Source organism: Euleptes europaea, chromosome 4 (genome assembly GCF_029931775.1).
Source record: "Euleptes europaea isolate rEulEur1 chromosome 4, rEulEur1.hap1, whole genome shotgun sequence".
In the NCBI taxonomy this organism is placed as follows: Eukaryota; Metazoa; Chordata; class Lepidosauria; order Squamata; family Sphaerodactylidae; genus Euleptes; species Euleptes europaea.
This window is the reverse complement of record NC_079315.1, coordinates 10,600,793-10,615,580: the sequence shown is the minus strand read 5'-3', so window position 1 is coordinate 10,615,580 and position 14,788 is coordinate 10,600,793. Positions and strand designations below refer to the sequence as shown.

General features: G+C 47.0%; 1 protein-coding gene across 1 annotated transcript in view; it reads right to left on the bottom strand.

The window, feature by feature from the left end:
- Positions 1-929: 929 nt before the first annotated feature.
- Positions 930-14,788, bottom strand: part of C1R (complement C1r) — a 32,092-nt gene continuing 18,233 nt past the window's right edge. The window contains exons 6-11 of the mRNA XM_056848408.1: positions 13,683-13,830; positions 13,474-13,595; positions 7,124-7,202; positions 6,092-6,232; positions 5,070-5,144; positions 930-1,758 (exon numbers count right to left, since the gene is read on the bottom strand). Coding sequence (XP_056704386.1) covers positions 941-1,758; positions 5,070-5,144; positions 6,092-6,232; positions 7,124-7,202; positions 13,474-13,595; positions 13,683-13,830 — 1,383 coding nt within the window. The 3' untranslated portion in view covers positions 930-940. The remainder of the gene's footprint in view (positions 1,759-5,069; positions 5,145-6,091; positions 6,233-7,123; positions 7,203-13,473; positions 13,596-13,682; positions 13,831-14,788) is intronic.

Below are 14,788 nucleotides of genomic sequence, written 5' to 3'. Positions count from 1 at the left end.
TTCCTCTAAGCTTGACTATTTTAGTACAAGTGCATATTTGCTCCAGCTGTACCTGGAGGCTGGCAACCCAAATCATAGAACCATAGTCTAGGATCCAAGAACAAAGCTAATGTGTCAAAAAGATGCGGAGTTGTCCTGTGCTCTTGACCAATCAGATCATGGCTGATGAGCTCAATTAATGGTTGCTGACCAGGTGACCAAAAGGGTCAACGCGAGATAGAAGTGGGACCTCTTATCTGCAGCTAAAACCTCCCAGTTCTCTCACGTGACAGACCATAATTTCTCTACTTATTGAATGGAATGTGGTGTCTCAATTCTGTGATCTTGATGGCCTTAGAGGGAGCCAGGATAGAAGTTGCTCCCCTCCCAGAACCTGGAGTTCTTATCTCTATTGCTAAAGGTGACCAACCTCCCCACCCCATACAACCATCTGTAGAACCGAGAGGCTCCTCAAAACATTGTTACTGGTCCTCCTCAGTGCAGAACATCTCTGCCTGGCTTATTTTAATGCCCTGGTAACATATTCCATTGGCTAATCAACCACAATGAAATAAAATCTTTCCTTTAGCTGGTGTAATTGGTGGATCAGTGACACTCAAACTTTAGTCGATTAAGTGGTATGTGCAATTTTAATATGTGGAGTACGGCGTTTTGGGCTACTTTGGTTCTGGTATGTTACTGTAACAGGGAATTGACAAATAAAACGAATTAAAGACACCCACTGTTTTCAAAAAAAGGAAAGATAATTTTCATTTAATATATCATGAATAATTTTACATTTACTTCGACGTGTCAAAAACATACCTACATTGAGTTTGTGGTAATATACAAATTTTATTTAAATGCATTATTTATTTAAGTCTGGAATTGGTTTGAGGGCCCTGCTTCGAAGGGCTGTGCTCCCCGTTACCTATATGACATTGCTGAGCCTCAGAGCCCTTCAGACCCAATTCTGACCCACAATGCCCTTGATCCAGTCCAGATAGTTGACGACTTTGGTGTAAAAGCCATACCCTTTGCCACACTCAAGGCCCCAGGAGACGATGCCCGTGGCCACCCAGCGCCCAGTCTCCGGGTCAAGCACAGTGTAGGCCCCCCCGCTGTCACCTTGACAGGTGTCTTTCCCTTCCACAGGAGAACCCGCGCAAAACATATTGGCGGTGAAAACTGGATCCTTCCCATGGATCTTCTTCCCCTTCAGCCATTCCCGGCAGGATGCCTGGTTGCCCACCGGGATCATTGCATACTTCAGTTTATCAGCGAGATGTTGCTTCTCCACGCCGAAGCCACTGGCATAGCCCACCCGCCCTGAACCATAGAAAGAAGTGTTTTGGGGATCCGGGAGACAGATGGGCAGGACATTGTGGCTGAGAGTCACGGGGTCTCGCAGCTCAATGAGTGCGACGTCTCCATCAAAGTTCTGCTCATCGTCAGGGTTATAGTCTGGGTGCACAAAGAGCCTGCGGATGGGCTTGTTGCCCAACTTGTGGAGTTCGGTCACATTGACGTAGCCCAAGAAGGCTTCCAGTTTCTCAGCCATCTCTTCCAGACTCTTCCTCTCTTCAAGTTCAGATCGCCCCTTGGGGTACACGGTGTGGGCGGCGGTCAGGATCCAGCGGTCACCCAGCAACGCCCCTCCGGCACGCCCGACCCCGGAGAGCACAGTCTTTGCTTGCCATGGGAAGTTGCCCGGCTGTGCTATGCTGCCGCCGATAATCCTCTGGACTTGCTCGACTGGATTATCCGGCTTTCCGCACACTACAAAAGGGGACGATGCTCAGAAAGGAAGACAGTACTTGGAAACATTGCTATTCCCACTTCCTAATCATTTTGTTTTGTCCTCTTCCTCTTTCCATGATTGTTTAATAGCATATGTCCGAGGGCCGAAATACACGTTATGTGTGATACGTCAGGTTGCAAGCATCCATCTCTACTCACATTTTCATACAGAGACCAACCTTTTAAAACACTCGCCATTGCTTCCTGTAGTTCAAAATGCTGCAAGGGAAAAGTAGGGGCTTCATCCTTCCTTCCTGCCCTGTTTTTGCCAGTCGAAACAGCTTCAGGGGGGCTGTTTGCCCCTTCCGTGGGCTCCACATGCCCTGCTATGGACAACAGAACCCGAAGAAGAGGTAAAGAGGCCCCCTTGCGGCTGTGTCCACTGGCAAAAATGGCATGAGAGGGAAGCCTGAAGCCCCTCCTTCTCCCTTACAGCTATTGAAGCTGTGCAGTGATGGAGAGGTTTTTAAAGGTTAGTCCCCATGTGAATATGTGACTGAGAGCCAGGCCAGGCACCCGTGACCCAACTTGTGTTACACGTAACATGAATTTTGGCCCTGAGTAGACTGAGGCCTTTAATGCATGGCTGTTTCCCTCGCGATCCCCTCTCCAACAACTTCAGGTCTTTGTTTTGAGTATGCATGCCCTTTCCGACCGTCAGAGGTTGCCTCGCTCTCCCCCTGCATTTCCGTGCATTTAAATTTGTGATAAAACAGGTCCCTGAAAACGTGGGCAAAATGTGCAGTAATGAGCGGGGAGAGAGAGGTGGCCTCTGACAATCGGAAACGGCGTGCATAATCCAAACAAAGACCAGAAGTCGCCGAAGGGGGGACCATGAGGGAAACGGCCATGTATAAAAGGCCTATATCAGACCCATCTCATGCAATTAATTTTTCTTCCGTTTCCTGAGAGCCTGCTTAACTTAGCATCGTCCACTCTTACGGGCTGCAGGTCAGATGCCGAGCCCCCACCAACTGTCCCACCAAAGCTGCTGTTCGAAGGAAGGTAGTTTCAGACTTGGCTATGCAATACTACTGTACCTGGAAGTCAGTTCGTTTAGGACAGCCAGGATCACTCTACTGCCTGTTCTACAGCACCTGCAAGATCGGGCAATTATTGCTGCGAGAGGCTACTAGACTATTCTGCAGCTGGTTTTCTACTTCCTTCGCATCTGTTACCTCCCACCTTTGCCTCCTGATCGGTTATTTGACACCCTGGTGAATCCTACAACACCTCTGAGTTCCTCTTCTAGGCTATAGACATCACCGCCGACCACTGTTTCAGGCCATCTGCAGCCTGTCTGGCTACTGGGACCGGCCCCTGAATACACTGAAGCAATGGTTCTCAAACTGTCGGTTGGGGTGGAAAGTGGATCATGGCTCTTTTGCGAGGCAAGGAGAGAGAGCGAGAAGCAGGGTGAGCCAGGAGAGGAAACTCTGGGAGGCTAGATAGCAAATTCAGGTTTGCTTGTGTGTAATGTGCAAATGCAGCCTGTGGCTCAGTAATGTTATATACAGGTTGAGTATCCCTTATCCGGACTGCTTGGAACAAGATGTATTGTGTATTTCGGATCTTTCTGTATTTTGGAATATTTGCATATACATAATGAGATATCTTGGGGAAGGGACCCAAGTCTAAACATGAAATTTATTTAAGGTTTATGTACACTTGATACACATAGCCTGAATGTAATTTTAAACAATATTTTAAATAATTTTGCGTATATTGAGCCATCAATGGGTCGGCTGAGGACCTGTGAGTAATGCCTGCTCAAAAGGTCTACTTTTCGGGTCATTCTGGTTTTTAGATGTCCAGTTAAGGGATATTCAACCTGTATTTCTAAATATGGGGGGATATATATATATATAAATATATATGTGTGTGTGTGTGTATAGACAGACAGACATACACACACACACACACACACACACACACACTCGTCAGTGTTAACTTGGATTTCATGTTGGGGAAGGGAATGTAGGATAGTTATCGGTTCTTGTAGGTTATCCGGGCTGTGTGACCGTGGTCTTGGTATTTTCTTTCCTGACGTTTCGCCAGCAGCTGTGGCAGGCATCTTCAGAGGAGTCACACTGAAGGACAGTGTTACTCGAGAGACACTGTCCTTCAGTGTTACTCCTCTAAAGATGCCTGCCACAGCTGCTGGCGAAACATCAGGAAAAAAAATACCAAGACCATGGTCACACAGCCCGGATAACCTACAAGAACCGATGAACTCTGACCGTGAAAGCCTTCAACAGTAGGATAGTTAGTTGACAAGTGGGTCTCGAAAAGGAGAGTAAAAGTTTAGAAGCGGGCCCGGCTTCAAAGATTTGAGAACCGCTACACTAGAGCACCGAATACACATTCCCTTGAAGGTCTCATGCACAGAACTTTTACAGCCCTTTGAGTGGAAATCTTTTATAACCAGAGGGCCAGGGCTTGGATAAATCGCAGAATCTTTAGAGTTCAAAGTATGTGGTCCCCCATTCAACAACGACAAGAACACCAGAAGGAAGAATGAAACAAGACAAAAAACAGGGACTTAAAGACACAAGGGCCATTTATGCATGGCTGTTTCCTTGTGGTCACCCCGCCAACTACTTCAGGGCTTTGCTTTGATTATGCCTGCATTTTTTGACTGTCAAGAGGTCGCCTCACTCTCCCCCCAGGTTTCCGCATGTTTCGCCTGCATTTTCTGGATTTGTGTTTAGCCAGCATCCAGAAAACATGGGGAAAATGCACGGAAACACACGGGGAGAGCGTGGCGGCCTCTGATGGTCGAAAATGCATGCATAATCAAAGCAAAGCCCCCAAGAAGTCGGCAGGGTGGCCACGAGGAAACAGCCGTGCATAAATGGCCAAGGACAGAAACAAAGAGCTGAAAACATGCAGGCGAGGATTCGACACAAAAAGAGAACTTTGCAACGGGTAAAGAGCTGCATCGATTTCATCTCCGTCCTCTGCCACCCTCCTGTTCTTGCTTGCTCCCTTTCTTTGACATGACTTCCTATTTTACTATTAAGGTTATTCCTAATTTGGAGGCCAGTACGGGGATGGGGTGGGGGAGACAGTCATGCTAGGAAAAGTGGAGGGCAGCAGGAAAAGAGGAAGACCCAACAAGAGATGGATTGACTCAATAAAGGAAGCCACAGCCTTCAGTTTGCAAGATCTGAACAAGGCTGTCAAAGACAGGACATTTTGGAGGACTTTCATTCATAGGGTCGCCATGAGTCGGAAGCGACTTGACGGGGTAGCACCAAAAGCTGGGGTGGGCCATGAGCCCTGCTCACCTGGCAGGCACACTGGGATGTCCTCAGCATCGTTGTTATTCTTCCAGGAGCCTTCAGCAGAGCAAGAATATTCACCTGAAGGAAGAAACAAGAACAGTGGGGACAAGAAGGGCGGTTCAGAAGCGTCAGCCTGTTTGGGTAATCATATAAGAGCACCTCTGAATCGGGAATTCAGCTTCTGGGCCCCAGTTCAGGGATCAAACATCAAACCGGAAGTTCCTAAAATGTCTCCTCGTAATGCAAGTACGATGTGGCCTGGGAGAATCTTCTGCTTGGTTTGTTGCAGAAAGCGCATCTTGCGTTTGGCCCTGCAGCGAGTCTATTTCGCTATGCAAGGGTCACGGGAGTTGCAGGATCCCTGCCTGAGGGGGGCAGGTTTCGGAGAGGGGAGGGACTTCAATGCCAGAGAGTCCAATTGCCAAAGCGGCCATTTTCTCCCGGGAAACTGATCTCTGTCACCTGGAGATCAGTTGTAATAGCAGGAGATCTCCAGCCACTACCTGGAGGTTGGCAACCCTACCTGAAGATCTCCTGGAAGTACAACTGATTTCTAGACCTCAGTTTGCCTGGAGGAAATGGCTGGTTTGTAGGGTGAATCTACGCCATTATGCCCTGTTGAGGTCCCTCCCCTCCCCAAATTCCACCCTTCCACAGGCTCCACCCCCACATCTTCAGAAATTTCCCCACCCAGAATTGACACCCCAACCACCCATGTAGACCAAAGTTTGTTCAGGGGTCTTGGATGTTATCCCACACCCATGGCCCTCTCAGCATTGTGAGGTTCAGTTTCCACCCACAGAATGGACCACGTGGTAGTGAGTAGACCTTCCCTGCTGCTCTTGTGGGATCTTCTAGAAAGGTCTAGAAAGGACCGAAGTCACGGGGAAGAACCCTCATGCCTGCCATGCTGGCTGCTGAGAGAACCCTCTCAGAAGGTAAGGAGAATTCAGCGCGGAGAGTTGGAGCAGGACTCGGTAAGAATGGGCCCAAAGAAGGTTAGTTCTGGTTGGGCCAGGACTCACCTGCCCCGTTAGTGGTGACCATTTGATAATAGGGCTCATTGCAGCGGTATCTGACAACTGACTGGTAGATGTTACTCCCTGGACTGGATGTGTACTCAGTGATCCCGTTGGTCAGATGTTTGGGTTCACCGCAGTTCACAACTACAAGAGAAAGCAAGTTATGGAAATAGTAGGGAAAGTAAGGAACTCTTCCATGAAGTCTTCTGGTGTGTTTCCAGGGGTTAAAGGGCGCCGCAACACCTCTCCCCACTAAAAGCCCTGCTGGGCAGGCTTACAGCAACCCCAGACTTTCTTGGAGATCTCCCATTCAAATACTGACCAGGGCCAACCCTGCTTAGCTTCTGAGAACTGAGGAGACCAGGCTAGCCTGGGCCATGCAGGTTAGGGTGGGGACTCTTTAACAGTACTAAAAATAAGAACATAAGAAAAGCCCTGCTGGATCAGACCAAGGCCCATCAAGTCCAGCAGTCTGTTCACACAGTGGCCAACCAGGCGCCTCCAGGAAGCCCACAAACAAGATGACTGCAGCAGCGTTATCCTGCCTGTGTTCCACCGCACCTAATATAATAGGCATGCTCCTCTGATCCGGGAGAGAATAGGTATGCATCATGACTAGTGTTCCTTTTGACTAGTAGCCATGGATAGCCCTTTCCTCCGTGAACATGTCCACTCCCCTCTTCAAGCCTTCCAGGTTGGCAGCCATCACCACATCCTGGGACAGGGGAGTTCCACAGTTTAACAATGCATTAAATTCTCCGTGTTTACCCAACCCTTTGGGTAAATGAATTTGATGGGCAAGTTTTTCCGTAAACGCCCAGTTCTACAGCTGCAAATCCTGTGCAGATATGGTTTTCCAGCATCCCTCAAAAACTGAATACCACTGCACTGGCCAAAGAAATAACTAAGTTGTGGCTGCCAAAAGTCCAGAAAGATAATCAAAATCAGCTTCTTGGAGCCACTGCCTCACTCCGTATCATGGTAGGGCCATCCCTGCTCGGATCCCATTGCAGACTTCAACGACCAGCAACTCACTTTGACATCGGGGCATGGGGCGGTGCCAGGTCCCATCATGTTCACAGACGGCAGTGAAGGTTGGCAGCTGTTTGTCTCCCTGTTCAAAACAGAATATTTGAGAATTAGATCATCCTCCATTCTTGCTCAGTCCCCTTGCTGTAGAATTAGGGGCCACTTCTCCCATCCCCAGATCTTGCAAAGAGCCTCTTGGTTATTTAGCTTCCCTCGTCTGCTTAAACGTGTTTCTTTCTTTTTTAAAAAGCTTTTCTTTTTTAATTTTAGAAACAGGAAAGGCCAGATTTCACACCTGAGGAGGAAACAAAATAACCCAGATATACATTATACGTATAGATCACGATGGGTAGCCGTGTTAGTCTGTCTGTAGCAGTAGAAAAGAGCAAGAGTCCAGTGGCACCTTAAAGACTAACGAAATTTCTGGCAGGGCTTTCGTGAACTCATTCCCTGCCAGAAATTTTGTTAGTCTTTAAGGTGTTACTGGACTCTAATTATACATATACAAATATACAGATATTGCTAATGAACATGGAAGAAGCCAGCACTGAAGACTAAGAAGAAGCAGAAGAAGCAGAAGGAAGAGGAGGAGGAGGAGGAGGAGGAGGAGGAGGAGGAGGAGAAGGAGAAGAAGAAGGAGAAGGAGGAGGAGGAGAAGAAGAGTCAGTTTTTTAATGCCGACTTTCTCTACCACTTAAGGAAGAATCAAACCAGCTTACAATCACCTTCCCTCCCCCTCCCACAACAGACACCTTGTGAGGTAGAATCATAGAATCATAGAGTTGGAAGGGACCACCAGGGTCATCTAGTCCAACCCCCTGAACAATGCAGGAATTTCACAAGTACCTCCCCCACACACCCCTGTGACCCCTACTCCATGCCCAGAAGATGGCCAAGATGCCCTCCCTCTCATGAACTCCCTAAGGTCATATAATCAGCATTGCTGACAGATGGCCATCTAGCCTCTGCTTAAAAACCTCCAGGGAAGGAGCGCTTACCACCTCCCGATGAAGCCTGTTCCACTGAAGAGCCGCTCTAACTGTTAAGTGGGGCTGAGAGAGCTCTAAGTGTACTGTGACTAGCCCAAGGTCACCCAGCTGGCTTCATGTGTAAGAGTGGGGAAACCAACTCGGTTCACCAGATTAGAGTCTGCTGCTCATGTGGAGGAAGGGGGAATCAAATGTGGTCCCCCAGATTAGAGTCCACTGCTCTTAACCACCACTCTTAACCACTACACCACGCTGGCTCTTTTATATATAATTTGGGAAGAGAGACAGCATGTTATAGCCCAATCTTGTCAGATCTCAGAAGCTCAGCAGGGTCAGCCCTGGTTAGTATTTGGATGGGAGACCACCAAGGAATACCAGGGTTGCTATGCAGAGGTAGGCACTGGCAAAGCACCTTTGTTCGTCTCTGGCCCTGAAAACCCCATAAGGGGTCCTGCCATAAGTCAGCTGCGACTCGACGGCACTTTACACACACACACGTATAAAGAATTAACTAGGTCGATTAAAAAAACCATGTTTTTACTGGAGATTGCAACACACAAGTTCTCAAACAAATAAAAGAAAGCCATTTGGCTTGAAAAACTCTGTTTACCCAATCCCTTGAGTAAATTAATTTGATGGGCAAGTTTTTCCATAAACACCCAGTTTTACAGCTGCAAATTCCGAGCAGATATTGTTTCCCAGCATCGTACAAGCACTGGCCAGAGAAATAACTACGCTGTGGCTGCCAAAACTCCAGAAAGATAGGCCTTTTATGCACGGCTGTTTTCCTCGTGGTCACCCCTCTGGCGACTTCAGGTCTTTGTATTGATTATGCATGCCGTTTCCAACCGCCAGAGGTCGCCTCGCTCTCTCCCTGCGTTTCCCTGCATTTTCAAATTCGAGATAAAACAGGTCCCTGAAAATGTGGGCAAAACGCGGGGAAACGCAGGGGGAGAGCGAGGCGACCTCTGGCGGTTGGAAACGGCATGCACAATCAACACAAAGATCTGAAGACTATGCAAATATGTAACGTGTATAATTTGTTTGTTCGTTTCTTTTTCTTCTTTTTTGCTGCATGGTCGTAGCTATCATAGTTAAAATTATGTCTCTAGAAAATTTTTATTTAGTATGCTAAGAAAATAGGTTAAATCAGTGGTTCCCAACCTTTTTTTGACCAGGGACCACTAGGACTTTTTTGTTCGGTGCAGGGACCCCAAGGTTCAAAATAAAAATTCCGAGAATTTGAAAATAAACTTTAATCATAACTGTTAGTTAAACATTAAACTTAGAATAATATTTGAATATATTTTTATAATAGAGAACCTTTAATTGAAAATATTAATTTATTATGGGTTTATAACTTTGTTTCACGGACCTTAATTTAGTTCTCGCGGACCCCTGGGGGTCCATGGACCCCTGGTTGGGAACCAGTGGGTTAAATACATACAACTTATATTAAACAACAAATATTGTAGGTTAAAACAGTGGTTCCCAAACTTTTCGGGCCACCACTCCCTTGGTTCCACAAACTCAACGCCAGCACCCCCTACTCTATCTTATAAAAAACATTATTCAAAATAGGGGTTTGCATGACTCAGTAAAAAAGATAACAACAATAAAATTTCAAAACAGTGACAATTAACTGCACATCTATTCAAAATCACATTAAAACTTTTTAGTTGAAATTTATTCAACAAAACTGATGAACTTGATCTAGCTCTTCGAAGTCTGAAAAAAATGTTCTGATCGTTTCCATTGTAAATTAGTGAACAAAACAGTTGAAGGGCCCCACCTCTAGCGCCCCCCTGCTGCCCCCTTGCCCCTTAGTGCCCCCCTAGGTAATCTCACCCCCCCAGGAGGTGGTCCTGCCCCCTTTGGGAACCACTGGGTTAAAATATATGGGTGTAATATCTTGGAGAAACAATAGTAATAACTTAATAATATAATATAGATGTTTAAGAAATATAGTCATGGTACAATAAAAAGTCCTTTATGCTTATATTCAGATTTAAATAAACTTTTAATGACTAACCCTAAATGGATTCCTTGGAGATATAAGAAACAAAGTTGAATAGATGGTAGAAATAAAAATTCTCTGGATAGATGGTCAAGATAAAGTAAGGCACATTTGGTAATATGTTATGTTGTATTATGTTAAGTGTTTTGTAGGTAGGTATGTTATGTTTTATCTTGTTTGTATGTTATGTATTTGTAACTGTAAGTTTAAAATAAAATTTATATTAAAAAAATCAAAGACCCAAAGTCGTCGGAAGAGTGATGGGGAGGAAAACAGCCATGTGTAAAGACTATAGTCAAAAGTTAAATACATACACTTTATATTAAGCAACAAATATTATAGGTTAAAATGTATAGGTGAAATATCTTGGAGAAACGATAGTAATAACTTAATAATATATTATAGCTGTTTAAGAAAGATAGGTACAGTAAAAAGTCCTTATACATATATACAGATTTAAATATAAGTTTAATGACTAACCCTAAACGGATTACTTGGAGATATAAGAAACAAAGTAGACTAGACGGTAGAAATAAAAACTCTCTGAATAGATGGCCAACTTAGGATAAAGTAAGGCACATTTCCCTGACCTGGATGGCCCAGGCTAGCCTGATCTCGTCAGATCTCAGAAGCTCAGCAGGGTCAGCCCTGGTTAGTATTTGGAGGGGAGACCACCGAGGAATACCAGGGTTGCTGTGCAGAGGAAGGCACTGGCAAACCACCTCTGTTAGTCTCTTGCCTTGAAACCCCCCCCAAAAAAGGGGTCGCCATAAGTCGGCTGCGACTTGATGGCACTTTACACACACAAGGCACATTTGGTAATGTGTTATGTTAAGTGTTATGTAGGTAGGTTTGTTATTTTTTATCTTGTTCGTATGTTAGGTATTTGTAACTGTAAGTTTAAAATAAAATTTATATAAAAAAACCCCCAAAGACCCGAAGTTGTCGGAAGGGTGACGCCGAGGGAAACAGCCATGCATAAAAGGCCGTGGTCAAAAGTACTGCCTCAGGGTGTCGGAACAATAGAATGACTGGCGAGCCTTCCTATTTCTAGAAAAAGCACAATACTGTAGTTGCTGAATACATGAAGCTGAGGCAGACCCTCGATCTACCAAGGTTAGCAATGTCTACTCTGTTGGGGAGAGGCTCTCCGAGGCTCAGGTAGAGGTCTTTCACCTCACCTCTTTTTAACTGGAGATACCAGGGATTGACCCTGTCACCTTCTGTCATGCCAAGCAGATGCTCTACCACTGAGCCACAGCTCCTCCTTGATTCGATGCCTTCAGAGGTCAGATGAGAGCTGGCAGGGAGGGGCTGTGGCTCAGTGGTAGAGCATCTGTTTGGCATGCAGAAGGTCCCAGGTTCAAGCCCCGGCATCTCCAGTTAAAGGGACCAGCCAAGTAGGTGATGTGAAAGACCTCTGCCTGAGAGCCTGGAGAGCTGCTGCTGGTCTGAGTAGACAATACTGGCTTTGATGGACCAAGGGTCTGATTCAATAGAAGGCAGCTTTATGTGTTTGGGATGGGGTTGTGGCTCAGTGGTGGAGCATCTGCTTGACATGCAGAAGGTCCCAGGTTCAATCCCCAGCATCTCCACTTAAAGAGACTAGGCAAATAGGTGATGTGAAAGACCTCCGCCTGAGACCCTGGAGAGCCACTGCCAGTCTGAGTAGACAATACTGACTTTGATGGACCGAAGGTCCAATTCAGTATAAGGCAGCTTCATGTGTTCATGTGTTCAAGCCACAAATTGTCCCATGGATGCTGGACCACCCTCACTTTTTGGTGGGGAGGATTGTTACTCAGATGTGAGGGAAAGTCGCTTTGCGCATGCTCAGAGGGGCTTGCGGTTGTTACTCAGGATGTCACAGAGCCGAGTCCCGGCATGCAAATCAAATTCCAGACATGAGCCCTGGGGCAGATTAAGCTGTTTGCTCATTTTATGCTGTACTTTCGGTTCCTGCTACTTCTTCATTGGTAACTGGCCAACTCAAAAACATTGAGCAACCCCTGTATCTCCATCTGCCTTGACTCAGACCCCCCAGCACAGTGTGACAAGGCAGAGGCAGAGATTCTGTTAAAGGCGCCTAAAATCTCTCTCGTGCCCTGACATGTTTTACCTCATTCCTGTGAGAGAGGCCAAGGACTGTAGTGAAATATTAGGGAAGGAGAAAGGTATCTAGGAAGGAAAGAATAAAAACAAAATGCAGACCTTGTTCTCCAGACAAGCCACCCAAGTGATTGTTTGGGGGTGTTAATGCTCTTTGGGGGGCTCAGCTCACTCCCAGCTGTTAGTGGCATGAGTATATGAATCATAGAATCGTAGAGTTGGAAGGGACCACCAGGGTCATCTAGTCCAACCCCCTGCACAACGCAGGGAATTCACAACTACCTCCCCCATCCCCAGTGACCCCTACTCCATGCCCAGAAGATGGCAAAAAAAAAAATCTTCCAGGATCCCTGGCCAATCTGGCTTGGAGGAAAATTGCTTCCTGACCCCCAAAGTGGCAATCGGCATTACCCTGGGCATGTAGGGAAGGGCCACGAGAGCCGAGCACTGACGCAACCCTTCCTGCCTTCCCTCTCATCATCTGCCTAAGGTCACAGAATCAGCATTGCTGACAGATGGCCATCTAGCCTCTACTTAAAAATCTCCAAAGAAGGAGAGCCTACCATTTCCCGAGGAAGCCTGCTCCACTGAGGAACCGCTCTAATTGTCAGAAAGTTCTTTTTAATGTTTAGCTGGAAACTCTTTTGAATTGAGTATATGAGCATGTGTATATGAGTGTCCCTTCCTGGAACATGCCACCACTCCTTTTGTAAAAGCCTGGCTTGGTTTATACGTAGCCAGTGCTGGCATGGGCCCAGGAGGAGAGGGGTTAAGGTTGCCACCCCGGCACTGGCGCCCAGCAGGAGCTTTACTGGGCGGGGGACATGAAATTACCATTGCATGAACCTAGAAGTGATGTCATCATGTTGGTGTGATGCTCTAGGATTTCCCCCAAACTCTATAGTAAATACCATAGAGTTTGAGGGAAATCTTAGAGCTTTGCACTAGCATGATGCCACTTCCCGGACTGGACCAGAAGTGATGTCGCAGCGCTGGCATGGTGCCTGTTTCTCCAGCATTTCTCCCACCACCACCACCGCTCTACCAAGAGACAGCAAAGAACAGAGGCTACCAGTTGGGATGCCCCCAACAGCGTGGAAGCCCCGGAAGCCCTAGGATGGGTTTACTTCCCTTAGGGAAACAGAATACCTTTAAGTGGCTGTGGGGAGAAAAGGTCCTTGAGGGAAGTAAAAAAGCAGAAAGAAGCAATGGCATGCAGAAGTCAGAACAACAGGCCTCACCTCCATTAGGTTATAACCCTTCTGGCAGCTGACAATGAAGTAGTCCTGGAACTGATAGACGGGTTGCGGGTTTTTGATGATGGTGAACTTGTCGTTCGGCACGGGCTGCGGGCAACGGACCCCTGTTGGGGACAAGGCGAGAATGAGGCAAGGATCGGCAGATGGCCGGACATCATTTGTCAGAGCACGTCAGTAGTGGGGGGCATTACTTTCCGAGCTGTACCGGATCTTCCACCCGTGGCCGAACCCCGACTCGTCTGTGAGGAAGAAAAGGTCCACCGAAGAGCTGTTGGTTTCGATGCTGCCAGGGGTCACCGTGCCGCAGAACTCGCCAATCTCTTTGCCCCGGGCCTGGATCTGGTGAGCAGAAAATGGTGCACCTCAATATCTTCCATCCTACCGAGTCAGACCAACATGCCTCCAGCCCAGAGTCAGCAAACCTCTGAATCCTAGTGCTAGGACACTGCATCAGGGCCTCTACGCCCTGCTTATTTGGCCCTTCATAGCAATCAGCTGGTTGCTTTGTGAGACAGGATGCTGGACTAGGTTGCCCACTGGTCTGATCCAACACGGATCTCTTCTTATGCCTGCCGGCTTAATTTCTCTGGTATCCCTAAAGAGATCAGAAGGAGGCAAATCTTCCTCTTTGGGGCTGAGACGCGATGCCTGCAGTTCCCCAATCGGAACCCCCTGCATTTAGTTCTCTAAGAATCACATGTATGGTGCCTGATTTGGATTTGGATTGTGATATATTTGGGGAGGGCGGAGGAACAGCACAAGAGAGCTGCTGTTTGCCCTTCTGGGGAAAAACAGATAGGTAGACAAAAGAGACAACCCTCTTAAGAACAAAGGTACAAGAATGTCCTAGAAGGAGTGAGGCATGCAAATCTTCGTGCTCAGCAATATACACATCTGAATCAGAAATACTGGCATTTTCAAAATGGGGGGTTGCTAGCTACCTGTCATAATATTTGCATTTCCCTTGTTATAAAGATTACCGATTTGCACTGTGTTTTGATTTCTCACTTCCTCAAGTCAGTTCTTGTACCTTTCTTCTTTCCTTGGGGGAAACATACAGGGGCTCCTGTCAGCGTCCGTTGAGACCAATGGGACATCATAATTTGGTGTCCCTAATTCTGTTTGGCCCTGACCTGGACAGCCCAGGCTAGCCTGATCCCGTCAGATCTCGGAAGCTAAGCTGGGTAGGCCCTGGTTAGTATTTGGATGGGAGACCACCAAGGAATTTATTTATATTTTTACAGCCCATTCCTGGTGGGGTGGGGGCGAAACCTCTTAGGAGGTGGCATGACCCCGC